This window comes from Sus scrofa, chromosome 2, assembly GCF_054392235.1.
Source record: "Sus scrofa isolate SSC_HxYL_T2T_F1_AM1 chromosome 2, Sscrofa_HxYL_maternal_Yorkshire_Landrace_v2.0, whole genome shotgun sequence".
Classification (NCBI taxonomy): Eukaryota; Metazoa; Chordata; class Mammalia; order Artiodactyla; family Suidae; genus Sus; species Sus scrofa.
In genome coordinates this window covers 5,352,290-5,366,978 of record NC_139384.1, presented here as the reverse complement: position 1 = coordinate 5,366,978, position 14,689 = coordinate 5,352,290, and the positions used below count along the sequence as shown (strand labels likewise).

The following is a 14,689-nucleotide window of genomic DNA, read 5'->3' as shown; positions in this document are numbered from 1 at the left end:
TACCGGGCACTTTAGCTCGTCTCCGAAGGAGGTGAGACTAAGTAGAGAATATCTATCAAGCTCCCTACGTGGGCATGGAGAAAAAGCTCACGTGGTAATAAATAGTAATAATACCTTGGGTTTACACACGGCCTTTGCTCTAGAGTTCAAACCTTGGTAGGAAGAGAAGACAGCATTATTTTAACGGTCTTTCTCTAACGTCTTCCCTAAAGAGTTGGAGGTTGTTTATGGAAGTTGTTGTGATTCACTTCATGCCTTTCCTTTCTCCTCCATCCTCGGGATCCAAGGAATCAAGAGTTTAAGGGGTGGGAAACCAGGGCAGGGAGAAAAAAAGACCTGTGTGACAACCTCTCAGCAAGAGCCTACTGAAGCCGACAGTGCGGGCCCGGGTGCGGACCGCCCAAGCCACGGTCCTTTGTGGGATTTATAATTTAAACGGGCCTCAAAGCACGAGATTGGCTGGGGGATGCCCTGATCGCGGCTGGGCTGCTCGCATGGCGCGTTGCTCAGATGCCTCTGGCCGGGCTCCGTCGACGTCCCCAGCCCGCCGGCCCGTCGGGCAGCCTTCGAGCCGCGGGAGCCCGTTCGTGGGCAGGGCTGGCGCGGCTCGGGCGGCCGCTGCCCCGTCGCTGACCCTCGCGCGAAGCTGCGCGCACCCAGAGAAGACATCTTCCCGGCCCGGCCTCCCGCGCCCGCCGCGCCTCGGGGCGGCGGGGTCGGCCCAGGGGCTGGGGACGGCTCGCGCACCCCTCCGTGGGGGGCGCCCCGACTCGCCGGGGGCGGGGTCACGTCCCACCCGGGCCGCCGGGGGCACGGGCGCTGCGGAAAGCTCTGCGTGGCCGAGGAGCGGGGGCTTCCAGGGCCACCTCCCCGGCCGCCTCGGGCCCGCGGTGGGCGCGCCGGCCGCCGCCGCCCCCGGGCCGTCGCGGAGACCACTCCCGCGCCTGGTACCTGTGGACGCCCTTGTCAAGCGCCCGGAGCTCCCCCGGGGGAGCCGAGCCCAGGACAGACATGCTACTCCCGTTTCCTGCCCCTTCGGAGCGGCGAGGAGTGGGTGAGGCGGGGCCGGGCTGCTGCACCCAGGAGCCCCCCCAGCCGAGCGCGGACGGGCCCCGCGGCGGGGGCGCCAGGGCCTGCCCGGGGGATGGCGACCAGGCCGGCCTCGGCCCAGCGGCCGGCGCGCGAGGGGAGGGCAGCCGGCGGGAAGGCGCCTCTTCCCTGCGCCCCCTCGTCCTCGGCAGCCTGGCCGGCCGAGCCCAGCGGCCTGACCCGGGAGCCCCCGCTTTGAGGCGGGCAACGGCTGCCCTCGCCCAGGCCACCCGGCCTTCAGGTTGTGTGACTGTGACGGGCTGACTGGGGCAGAAGGCGGTTGAAGGGGGACGCGCCGCGTCTCCCCACTGCTGGGGGGGGTGTTGTGCTTGGTGGGGGGTCGGGGGTCACCACCCTCCCCAGAGAGGTGGGGGAGGGCTGCCGGCGCAGCTGGCCGGCTAGGGGCGGGGTCACAGAGGCTAAGTGTGTGTTCGAGCGAGGGCGTTTGGGGGGCAGGGCGCGCGCGGAGGCGGATCCGCGGCCTGCGCGCAGGCGCGAGCAGCGGGCCCGGCCCGAGCCCTGGAAGAAGGCCGACGGGGAGCGGGGGCGGTGGGCCGGCGGGAGGGCGGGCAGGCTGACGCGAGGGGGGGCGGGGAGCCGCGTCGGCGTCGCCGGGCGCGGGCGATTCGAGGCCGACGCATCCGCGCGTGCGCGCGCCGGCAAAGTGTCCGCGTTAGAGGGGAGTGACGCGTGCGCGTTCACGTGCACCCGGGAGAGCGGTAAGAAGCCAAGGGAGACTTGAAGGGGGTGGGGGTGGAGAGGCGAGCCGGAGGAGGGGTGGGGAGGCGGCGCCTGCGCAGTACGCCGCGGAGGAGCTGTGTGTATGTGAGAGTCTGACGGGTTCAAAATGGCGGCGGCTGCTTCAGCGGCTCCTCCTGTGTGAGGGAAACAACACCCCTCCCCGGCAGCGGCGGCGGCGGCGGCGGCTGCGGCGGCTGCGGCTCGCAGAGCACCTTCCCAGCGGCTGGGCCTGTCGCCGCTCTGTCTATCCTGGGCAGGGGGCGCTCCGGGAGGAGGGGCAACGCCAGGGGGCCCATCCCCCGGAATCCCTCCTCTGCGACTGGGGAGTAGCCGGGGGCTCGTCCCGCAGCGCGGAGCCCGGGCTGAGGGGGAGACGCGAGGGGAGCCCGGGCCCCCAGCCCGGCGCGCCGCGCCGCTCCCGCCCTCTCCGCCCCCCGGGGCCGGGGCCCGCGTTCCGGGGGGCCGGGGTGGCGCGGGCAGCCTCGGGTCGGCCGGTCTCAGCTGATCGGCCGCCGCTCCCGGGCTCTGGAGGCGGCCGAGCCGCTGCTCGCCGAGGGCACGGTGAAGAGGGCGCTCCCCGCGGCCGGGGCTGGCCGGGGCTCGGGCTCGGGCTGCCGACCGCTGGCCCGGGGGAGGCGGGGGCGCCCCGGGCTCGGCGCCGAGGGGTCGCGCTCCCCTCTCCTGACGCCTCCGACTCCCGGTCTCCAAAGCCAGAAGAGGAGGTTTGATTCAGCAACTGTTTCCTCTCTTTTCCGGGTCGCTCTGACCCTCTGGATACTGGGTTGATCCACGGAAAAAACCGAAGACGACGTTTGGGATTTAATTTCTCCTCTCAGTTTTTTGGAATCTTTTACTTCTCACTTGGACAAGAACTCACGAGCAAAATCCCCGGTGAGATTCCCCCCCCCCCTTTGGAAGTTTGGTTCGCTGTGTTATCTAAAGACTTAATGTAAAGTTTCTATTTCTTTTTCCAACGGGTGAATGAACCATTGAAACGCCTTTCCCTGGGGGAACCCGGCGAGATTTGCCATTTTTTCTCTCCGGCCCAGTCCGCTCTGAAGCCTGGGCAGTCCTCGCCCGGGGGGTGCAAACACGGTTTCCCTCCCGACTTGGGGCGAGGGCTTCCTCCAGGAGGGCTCTGCCACGAACTGCACTTGAACTGTGTCATCGGGTCCTCTGGTCTTGTTGCAGTTTTGGAAGGATGCTATTAACGTGGCCATAATATAGTTACTAAAAGGGGGGAAAAAACCCTGCTTTCCCTATGGAAGCCATTATCCCTGAGAATAATTTGAAAAAAGAAAACCTTTCTTGGTATTAGGGATCGACTGTCGCGCAAACCGGTCTGTCTTTAATTTTTGAAAAAGATGTATTTTGCTAATTTCTATAGGTAAAAGTTGTTTATTTTATTACTCTAAACAGAAAGCTCTGATAAATTTTTGTTTCTGATTGGCAACTCTCTTGCGTTTGTTTCAGAGTTGTACACATCTCGTGTTGGGGTGGAGGGTTGGTTTGGGAATGAAAAGATACGAGGAGTCTGGGAAGGAAGGCGACGATTGTGTACGGATTTACCAGAAGTGTATGGGAAATTGATTTGGAGTCTAATTCTTGTTCTCTTTTTTGTATAGTTTATCTTTTCTTTTCCTTTAGCTTCTAATAGCCAATGAGAGAGAACTCATTTGGTGTGGATCTGGGTTAGTTCAGTGGCTGCTTCACCTGATCAGCTCTCTAAGAGAGAAAAATCTTGCCCCCCCCCCTTGGCTAATGCTTCCATGAAGGGGAGTCTTGCTTATTGTAATCCTGTGGGGAGAAATAAGTGGTGTAGCCCGTCTGTGAGGAACTGAAACCAACATTTTTTGCCTATAGGCCTCAGACAATTGTAATGTGATTAATGTTGATCATGACCTGCCTGGAACCACTTGCTCCAGAGCTGAGAGGTCCCAAACTAATGAAAAGGAACTAGATTTCTCAGGAAGCCTTTAATTTACACCTAATCTTAAGTATCTCATTCTGTGAAAAGAAAGCTTGAGTTTGAGGATGAGTTCTCATCTCTGCTCATATCATTATTCTTTAGTGTTGCAATCTGGTTCCTAAGGAGGAAGAGGAAGGCAGCCCTGGAGTGGTTTCTTTCTGTAATTTCAACAGAAGAGTGAGAGATGGAACCCGAAGAAGAAAGGATTCGTTACAGCCAGAGATTGGTTAGTATTTTCTTGTCATTTTTTTTTTTTTTCCAATTTTGAGGCACAGTAACTATTTTGTTTCCAGTTGTGAACACACTGTGATTAAAACTTCTCAGGTGGCTTTTCTCTGCACCAGAGGGAGGAGGGAAGGTGTATTAATATCTCTTTTGGTTTTTAGGCCAAGTAGTTAGAGCCTTAATATTCATCCTGTTTGGAAATGGATTTGTATGTAGCCTTTAACTTCTGTAGAAACCATTGTAGATCAAAGAATTTTGTGGATTACAACATGATAAGGATTTCTAATTTTGCAATACTGACATTGTAATTAATCTAGTTGATTAATTTAGATTAGAATGTAAATTTTAGGGGCAAAACTGCTTGAGAAACGTTAGTTCTTTATAACTTTTAGATTATGGTGTGCCAAGAGTCATTGCTTTGAGCTGGGGAGTAGAACTATGGATTTTTTTTTTTCTTTTTTTTTTTTAAAACGCAGATCAACTCTTACAGGGTTGAAAGTGATTGAGAAAAGGTAGAATTCTGGATGCTGACAGAGTTGTGTATTTTGTATTTTGGGAGGGATATATGAGATAAGATATATTTCATTGAAAGAAATTTTTACTTAGTAATCATTTACTTTGTGCATAGGAATACTTTGTGCTTTGGGCCCTGCTTTCCTCTCAAGGTTTCCCTATTGGAGTTTAAGAATTTGATTTCCGTTTTTCCTAGTTAAAGAGAGCTTTATTAATATTCTCACCATATGTTCATTTCAGAAATATGAATTTATGTTTGTAGAGTGGGGAATGAAGAAAGCCACAGAATTTTATATATTATGTAAAATTGGGTGAACTGAAAGACCTGGATTACTAAAGGAATTTATGGTGGTTTTATTTGGCTCTGCATTTTAGACTGAATTTAGAGGAAAAAAGAGTGATTTGCTAACCATTTTCTGATCATCTCCGGACTATTCTTTTTTCCCCTCCTTAATGTAACTGTTAAAAAGGTATGGAGTGTATATCCAGTAGGCAATATGTTCTGGCAACCCTTGGTGTCAGAGATTTGCTTCTTGTCTGTGTGTTGAGATTATAATTCTTTATCTCCAACTTTTAGAAATAAAGTGTATCGTTAGTGGACTTTTGTACATTTAGGATTTATTTTTGCTTTGACGTTTCTTGGATTTAATTTTTCTTTGGGAAAAGAAAAGAAGATCCTGCAAAACTCTTTTCCCAGTTACTCACTGCTTCATGGAATTCGTTTTTATCATGTCAAGCTGGTAGGATTGTTGAGCTCTTTCGCATATGTCTGAGACATCTTGGGATCCAGTCTTTCAAAGCAAGTTTTCACGGTTTTTTTTAACAAGGTGGGCAGGTGGTGGTAAGGAGATCCAAGGAATCTGTGACTTTTGTCCCGGTAAGATTTTTTTTTTTAATTGTAAAATGATTGCTGCTTGTTGCACACTTTAACCTTTTCCTTATCTAGGATATTTTTTCTTTTGGTTTATGTACTTTTGTAGTACTGTAAGAGGATACATCAGATATTTTGGGAGAATCTTTCTCACTTAGAATTTTGGGCAGTGATGTTAGGGTTTAGGGTAACTAATGTCTGTTTTCCTTTCTAACATTATATGACAAAATTATATCTGAAGTGTAAATCCCTTCCGTAACATAACTTTTGATATGAGAGCATATTGGCAGTTTATTTGAATGGCAGTCTGCCTTCCAAGCTTTTAATGTCTCTGTGGCAAGAGCTCACATTACAGAATTCTCTATTGATTAAGTTAGATATTTGAGGAATTTTAAAACTAACATGAGGGCATAAAGACAGTTTTTTATAGTAAATTATAACACTGTGTCTCTTTAAAGTAGGTCAAAGTATATAACTTATTTTTGTTTTGCAATTACTGGCCATAGAACATAAAGTTTGAAAGAGAAACAAAACTACAGGCTTACTGATTTGGTTTAGTGCTCTCATGCTACATGTTTGTCAAATCGAATTGAATCACCTAGTACATTCGTTATAGTGTTATTGACTATTCTTGGCTATTACTTACATATCATTCTAGAGGAGAAAACCAAAATGTTCATGTCTCTGTAATATACCTTCAAAATAGTCTCTTGGGAGAGAAGATAGACTACTAGGATTAACAGTCTGAGTGCAAACCCATTTTGGAATATGAGTGACTTTTTTGTATTTTGGACCATTTATCTGTTTATTAAAAAAAAGAGTTGTACCCCTACATGTATTATTCATGATTGACTAGATGTTTTTAATGCTTTTAACTGACATAGCTATTTCAAGTGCACAGAAAGAATAAAAGAAGTTTTGATGTGTTTATACCATCTTTATGACAAATTACTATTTTTTTGTTTTTGGTTTTGGGTTTTTTTGTTTTGTTTTGTTTTTTTAAGGGCTGCACCCACAGTATATGGAGGTTCCCAGGCTAGGGGTCTAATCAGAGCTACAGCTGCCAGCCTACACCACAGCCACTGCAACGCCAGATCCAAGCTGTGTCTGAGACCTATACCATAGCTCATGGCAATGCCAGATCGCCAGATCCTTAACCCACTGATCGAGGCCAGGAATCTAACCTGCAGCCTTATGGTTCCTAGTCAGATTCGTTTCTGCTTCGCTACAATGGGAACTCCTGACAAATTATTTTTTAAAAAACAAATAGCTAGTTTCAAAAAATTGGCTTGTCTTGGGAGTTTCTGTCATGACTCAGTGGTGATGAACCTAACTAGTATCCATGAGGATGCAGGTTTGATCCCTGACCTCGCTCAGTGAATTAAGGATCCACTCAGTAGGTTAAGGATATGGTGTTGCCATGAGCTGTGGTATAGGTTGCAGATGTGGCTCAGATCTGGCATGGCTGTGTCTGTGGTGTAGGCCAGCAGCTGCAGCTCCATTTGGACCCCTAGCCTGGGAACTTCCATATGCCGAGGGTGCGGCCCTATAAAAAACAAAAAGTTGGCTTGTCTTTTGCCAACTAATATTTGTCTAGTACATGTGGAAGAGACTTACACCTTTGAAGATGGTGTGTATTTGTAGATTTGGGGCATAAGCTCTACTCTTTGGAATTAGAACATGCACTTATTTTGCAGTGTAGGAACTACAGGGGAGGGTAAATGATGTTTTGACATTTCTTAAACAAGACATCATTTCATTTTGTTTTTAATGATTAGTAGTTTTGTGTATAGATTCCTAGAATAAAGCCAGATAGATTTGCATAGCAAGTGGATATACCTGAGGAGGTAGTAAAGTGAGAGGGATAGAAGCTTCAATTTTGGTGATGGATGGATATTTGGTTGTCCTGAGGTACAAATGATTTATTCTACATTTCTAGTAAATTCAGATATAGAACCTTATTGAGAAACATTGACAGGTACTAATTATGGAACCTTTTTTCCTTTATGTGGTTTCAGGAACCAAAGTGTTGAAGTAGTTGTGGAGGTTTGTCATGGCCATGTATGTTTAAGTGTTCACTTATAGGAAATGTTCAGCATTTATTACAGTTTCTTAATCTAAAATGTTAAGTCGTTGTCGGTTGATGATCTTTTAGGTTTTTGAAATCATACCAGTTCTGAGTAACTCTTGTTATTGCATAGAAAATCAAGGGCAAAATAAAGTGCATCTAAAGTAAATGCTTAAGATGAGTTACAGCTTGTATGGAAAAACTTTGCTAGCCCCTGCCAAAGGCAATTGTAGAAACAAACGAACCCCTAAATCAGTGTAAAAGAAAGTGAAGACAGTATAGTTTAGGGTAAAAATATAATGTGTATTTTTTTTTATCTTGACTTCACCTGAAGGTAGAGTGTTATCTGAAGGTAGAATTTTTTTTTTTTTTTTTTTGTCCTTTTGTAGGGCTGCACCTGCGGCATATGGAGGTTCCCAGGCTAGGGCTCCAATCGGAGCTGTTGCCGCTGGCCTATGCCAGAGCCACAGCAACGCCAGATCTGAGATGCTTCTGCAACTTACACCACAGCTCACAGCAATGCTGGATCCTTAACCTACTGAGTGAGTCCAGGGATTGAACCCGCAACCTCATGGTTCCTAGTCAGATTTATTTCCACTGCGCCACAACAGGAACTTCCTAGAAATGTTGATTTACTTGAGAATTCAGCTTGCTTTTCAGTCCTAATGATGAGGATTAAGAGATTTTCTTTTTTTCTTTTCTGGTTTTTTTTTTTTGTTTGTTTTGTTTTTTTGTATTTTGCCTTTTCCAGGGTCACTCCTGCAGCGCGTGGAGATTCCCAGGCTAGGGGTCTAATCGGAGCTGTGGCCGACGGCCTACACCACAGCCACAGCAATGCCAGATCCGAGCCTCGTCTGTGACCTACACCACAGCTCATGGCAATATCGGATCCTTAACCCACTGATCAAGGCCAGGGATCGAACCTGAAACCTCTTGGTTCCTAGTGGATTCGTTAACCACTGAGCCATGACGGGAACTCCATAGGATTAAGAGATTTTCTAAAGGATGTTATACTAAAGGATGTTCAATCCTTTTAATGTGCCGTGCATATGATTCTCTCTGAAATAGCTAAGTCATTTATCTGTCGCAAGAACTGAGGGCACTGAACCCTGATGATATTCTCATCTTTCTTTGGGTTACCCTTGATATTGTCTCCCCAGGTTCAGCAGCAATTACCAGATTACTCCTTTTACAAACAGTCCCACATTATTTTGTTTTAGTTTTTTTTTGGCTGTACCTGCAGCATATTGAAGTTTCTGGGCCAGGGATCAAACCTGAGCTACAGCAGTGACCCAAGCCACTGCATCACAAGAGAATGCCCAAAGAGTTCCATTTTGAATGTCCTCACTCTAAGGTCTTTCTGGCTAGGAATAGACCTAGGCAAAATAAAAACCTAATTTTAAGCCATTTTTTCCATAATTTAGCATATTGTTCATAGCTAAAGAAAATTACAGATGGTCTAAATTGTTGAATTTGCTTATTTTAATTATTTCATTAGACTTAACTATCAATCTCTGTTGCTGGAGCAGTACATTGTTCAGATGTTGCAGCCTGCTTCTTGATGACGTAGGAAAAACTTATTGGGTGATTCAGAATGCAGGTGATGAGGGAGCTGATTCTTTATACTTACACATCAGTCTTCCACAGTAACCTGTATTTTGGGGACCCAGAATGAGGACTGTATTTAAGCCCTGCCACTTTTTTTTTTTATTTGGCCTCACCTGTGGCTTGTGGAAGTTCCCCTGCCAGGGAGTGAATCCACACCACAGCAACAGCCTGAGCCTCTGCAGTGACAGTGCCAGATCCTTAATTCGATGACCCACACAGGAACTTCCTATCACTTTCTCTTGTTTTATTTTGTGAGCACAATTCACTACCATACTTAACTTTGTTCCGATCTCTCCATTAGAGTGTAAGCTCTTTGAGAGTTGGGACTTTGTTTTTGTTTGTGGTGTCTACTGGACACTTCGAATAGTGCTTGACACAGAAAGTTCAATTAATAGCTTCAGAAAGAGAAGAAAGTACTCTGCAATATGGAAAATGCTCAATAAGTATTTGTTGGTATTGTTGAAAGTCCTCATAAGTACTTTTTTTTTTTTGTCTTTTTGCTATTTCTTTGGGCCGCTCCCACGGCATATGGAGGTTCCCAGGCTAGGGGTCGAATCGGAGCTGTAGCGACTGGCCTACGCCAGAGCCACAGCAACTCGGGATCCGAGCCGCGTCTGCAGCCTACACCACAGCTCACGGCAACGCCAGATCATTAACCCACTGAGCAAGGGCAGGGACCGAACCCGCAACCTCATGGTTCCTAGTCGGATTCGTTAACCACTGCGCCACAACGGGAACTCCATAAATACTTTTCATAAAAGAGTTTTCTTTTTTTTCCTTTTTTTTTTTTTGTCTTTTTAGGGCCACACCCACAGCATAGGGAGGTTCCCAGGCTAGGGGTCTAGTCGGAACTACAGCTGCCGCCGGCCTATACCACAGCTCACAGCAACGCCAGATCCTTAACCACTGAGTGAGGCCAGTGGATGCCATTCGGGTTCTTTAACCACTGGGCCATGATGGGAACTCCAGTATGAGTTTTCTTGACTGCTAGAAATAGACCACTAAAATGGAGGAGAGTTTGCTGTACAGGGATGAACAAAATATCTGGATATTGGGTCTTGTGATATATATAAGAACCAGAAGGTCTAAGCTGTAGCAAATAAAAATTTAGGCTTAGCACACATGCCACATGAATAGTATTTAGGCTGTTAGAACAAATAAGAAAATGTCTAGTTAAGTATAAAAAGCTCAGTCTGAATTTTAAGTTCTCTTACTGCAAATCCTGTCCTAAACCTTCTATGTCAAGATTTTTGCTGACTTTAAGACAACTTTAAAGTTGTGAAGTTACAAGTGATGGTGTTTGTGTCACTCTCAAGTCTTGGTTTTGACCATTAAGTCAGGGAATGGATGCACTTACTGTATATGACGCAGAGGGACATAACATTCTTATTTTATGTCTCTGTTTACTTTTCTTCTTGGGCAGTGGGCATCAGGTTTCATTAATTTACTTCCTTTATCTGATTTTTGGAATAATAACATATTTTTGCTTTGTGCTTTTACATCAACAGAGGTTAAAATCAGTAAGCATTTATTTTGCGTCAAGTGCTAGGCTAGGTTCCTTCAAATACATTACCTTATTTAATCCTCAATCCTGTAAGGAGTTCCTGCTGTGGCGCAGTGGGTTTGGCGGCATCTTGGGAGCACTTTCGGGGTGCAGTTTTGATCCCTGGCCTGGCACAGTGGGTTGAAGATCAGGCATTGCTGCAGCTGTGGCTTAGGTCATGACTGTGGCTTGGATCTGATCCCCAGCTTGGGAACTTGATATGCCTCATGGTGGCCAAAACAGGAAAAAGAAAAAGAAAAACAAAACAAAACAACAACAAAAAAAACCCTGTAAGGTAAATGGTATAATTTTGTTTTATTTTTTATTTTTTGGTCACACTGAAGCATGTGAAGTTCCCAGGCTAGGGATCAAATCAGCACAACAGCAGCTTCCCAAGCCACATCAGTGACAATGCTGGATCTTTAACCCGCTGAGCCACAAGAGAGCTTCTAGATGTTATAGTTTTAAACCTTGATTTTTTTTTTTGGCTGCCTCATGGCATATGGAGTTCCCGGGCTGGGGATCAGGCCTGAGCTGCAGCTGCAGCAACACTAGATCCTTAACCCACTGTGCCGGGCCAGTGATTGAACCTGTATCCCAGTGCTCCCAAGATGCTGCCAATCCCATTGCGCCACAGTGGGAACTCCAAACCTTAATTTTTTTATTATGGAAAGGTCACAAAGTCTGTAAGGGGTGGAACCAGACCTTGAACTCTGTGCTTCTTTAACACTGTCTCATCTCTGATATTTCATACAGAAAACAAATGATACGTACACTTTTGTTGTAGAACATTGTAAACTGAGTACTTTATCTTTTTGGGGGGCTACTTTTACAATTTCTTTTCATAACAAATATGTTCTTAAGTGAGATACATCCTAAATGAGATAGCTACAAATACTTGACAGCTAATATTTGATCATGCTGAAAAATGGGAATTCCTGGTGTGGCACAGCAGAAACAAATCCAACTAGGAAGCATGAGGTTGCGGGTTCGATCCCTGGCCTCGCTCAGTGGGTTGGGGATCCGGTGTTGCTGTGAGCTGTGGTGTAGGTCGCAGACATGGCTTGGATTTGGCTACAGCCTATACCAGCCTGGGAACCTCCATATGCCACGTGCATGCGGCCCTAAAAAGACAAAAAAAAAAAAAAAAAAAAAAAAAAAAAAAATTGGGAAGTTCCCATTGTGGCTCAGCAGTGTCGAGCCTGACTAGGATCCATGAGGATGCGGATTTGATCCCTGGTCTCACTCACTGGGTTAAGGATCTGGCATTGCTGTGAGCTGTGGTGTAGGGCACAAATGTAGTCTGGATCCCACATTACTGTGGCTGTGATGTAGGCTGGCAACTGTAGCTCCGATTCAACCCCTAACCAGGGAACTTCCGTATGCTGCAAGTACAGCCCTAAAAAGCAAAAAAAAAAAAAAAAAAGCACATTCTTTCTTCTTTGTGAACTTTGAACTTATCTATTAAAATAGCAGTATTTGGAGATCCCTTGTGGTGCAGTGGGTTAAGGATCTAGTGTTGTCACTGCAGTGGCTTGAGTCATTGCTGTGGTGCGGGTTTGGTCCCTGGCCCTAGAACTTCCATATGCCTCGGGCAAGGCCAAAAGAAAAAAAAGAAAAAAAAAAAGCCATACTTGTGCAGTTTGTGTATCTCAAGCCTTTTATTTATGCATGTCACTCATATCATTGTTTTCTCTTTTAAATTTTAGGTTCTTGGGGGTTTCTGTATCTGTGACTACCTGGTGTAACCTTAAAACATAAAGATAAAAGGCATCAGATAGTGACCAAATGAGTGATTTTTGGCAAATAAAATGGTGAAGGCCTCCTTCAGGTAGGTTGAGAGAAGGAGGGAAGAGGGCGGTCTTGCAGGAGATAGAGATAGCTGGAGTTCCCATCGTGGTGCAGTGGAAACGAATCCAACTGGGAACCATGAGGTTGCGGGTTCGATCCCTGACCTCGCTCAGTGGGTTAAGGATCCGGCATTGCCGTGAGCTGTGGTGTAGGTCGCAGATGTGGCTCACCTCTGGTGTAGGCTGGCAGCAATAGCTCCAATTAGACCCTTAGCCTGGGAACCTCCGTATGCGGCAGGTGCTGCTCTAAAAAGACAAAAGACAAAAAAAAAAAAAAAAACCTAGGAGAGATAAGATATAAGCTTTGCTATGGAGTGGGTAGCCTATTGCTATTAGATTAGAAGGACTAAAGTAGTTTGTTTTGGGATGTACTGTTGATAATGTACGGAACAATATTTTAAACAATTATGAAGGGCAAGCATGGAAAATAGAGAGCCATTAGAAGTTTTTTTTGTTTTTTTTTTTTTTTGTCTTTTTGCCATTTCTTGGGCCGCTCCTTCGGCATGTGGAGGTTCCCGGGCTAGGGGTCTAATCGGAGCTGTAGCTGCCAGCCTACACCAGAGCCACAGCAACGCAGGATCCGAGCCGCGTCTGCGACGTACACCACAGCTCACGGCAATGCCGGAACCTTGACCCACTGAGCAAGGGCAGGGATCAAGCCCGCAACCTCATGATTCCTAGTCGAATTCATTAACCACTGCGCCACGACGGGAACTCCCAGAAGTTTTTTTTAATTTTTTTTTTTTTTTTTTTAGGGCACCTGTGGCATATGGAAGTTCCTAGGCTAGGGGTCGAATCCGAGCTGTAGCTGCTGGCCTATGCCACAGCAACACGGCATCCGAGCCTCATCTGTGATCTATATCACAGTTCATGGCAATGCCAGATCCTTTTTTTTTGCTTTTTAGGGCTGCACCTATGGCATTTGAAGGTTCCCAGGTTAGGGGTGAATCAGAGCTACAGCTACGGGCCTACGCCACAGCCACAGCCATGCCACATCCAAGCCAAACCACGTCTGCAGCCTGCAGCACAGCTCATGGCTATACCGGATCCTTAACCCACTGAGCAAGGCCAGGGATCGAATCTGAAACCTCATGGTTTCTAGTTGGACTTGTTTCTGCTGCACCACGACGGGAACTCCACTTATGGTGTGCAGTAAACTTGATAATGGGATTTCATTTCCCAGACCAGGGATTGAACCTGGGCCACAGTAGTGAAAGTGCTGAATCCTAACCACTAGGCCACCAGTGAGCTCCCTCGCAGTTTTTTTTTTTTTTTTTTTTTTTTTCCCCCATTTCTGCTGCGCCACAACAGGAACTCCACATTTCTTAATCTGTGTGAAATATGCCCTAGGAGTTGGGCGTTATGCCAAAAAAGAAAAGAAAAAAGAAAAAAGAAGAAGCCCTTTCTTGGATGGATAAGATAAAGGAAAAATCACCCTGTGTATTTGAAAGAAAGGGAGAAAAAAAAGTCCAGTTTGATGAATAATAGCATGCATTAATTGAGTGTATACTATGTGCTTGGTACTGGCACTTCAACTTAATTCTCAGCAACCCTTTGAGGTGGGTTCTGATTCCCATTTTCTAGTTTGGAAACTGAGGCGTGGTGCAGTCAAGTGACTTGTCTCAGATTATTCAGCTAAGTAGTCATAGGAGTCATAGGAGGCAATCTGGCTCCCAGGCCCATTAAGCTGTACTGCCTCTTCTCCAGCTTTGTTGGAGCACAGTTTGTAAATGTATTGCTGATGAATTTAGGGTGTTCCCCAAGTCTTTTCTCATTGAGGAGATTTCATTCACATAAATGTTTGCTGAGTGCTTATACTGTATCAGGTACTTAACTTGGGCCTTGCTCTTTTTGAACTTCCAAATACTGTGCGTTCAGATAGTGCTGAATATTTTGAAGAAATGAGGGAGTGATGAAGTACTTGTGGGGTAGGGGTCACTCCTTGAGCCTGGGTCATTGGTAAAGGCTCCCTGAGAAGATGGTGGTTTGTAACAGACCTGAGTGATAAGGAGCCAATCTTGTGAAGTTTAGGAGCTCAGGGAACCAGGTCTGGGTCAGCAGAGTTCTAGGTAGAGGGACTAGCTAATGCAGAGCCCTATGGTAGGAATGAGAAAATATTATAGACACTTAACCAAATGTCAGCACCATGCAGGGCACTTAGGATATGGATATAGTGATGAGCAAGATAGGTATGGTCCCTCTGTCATCAAGA

The 14,689-nt window shown here is 46.6% G+C and overlaps 1 protein-coding gene across 12 annotated transcripts in view; it reads left to right on the top strand.

Annotated features, from left to right (window-relative positions):
• The first annotated feature begins 787 nt into the window (after positions 1–787).
• The window catches only part of KDM2A (lysine demethylase 2A), a 120,394-nt gene continuing 106,492 nt past the window's right edge, over positions 788–14,689 (top strand). For 4 of the 12 annotated variants that reach the window (XR_014835596.1, XR_014835595.1, XM_085008377.1 and 1 more), the window contains exons 1-3: positions 1,713–1,808; positions 2,636–2,721; positions 3,902–4,025. Coding sequence is in view for 6 of the 12 variants with exons in the window: in XM_085008344.1 (XP_084864470.1) it covers positions 3,984–4,025 (42 nt within the window). In the remaining 6 variants the exon portion in view is untranslated. 12 annotated transcript variants of the gene reach the window in all.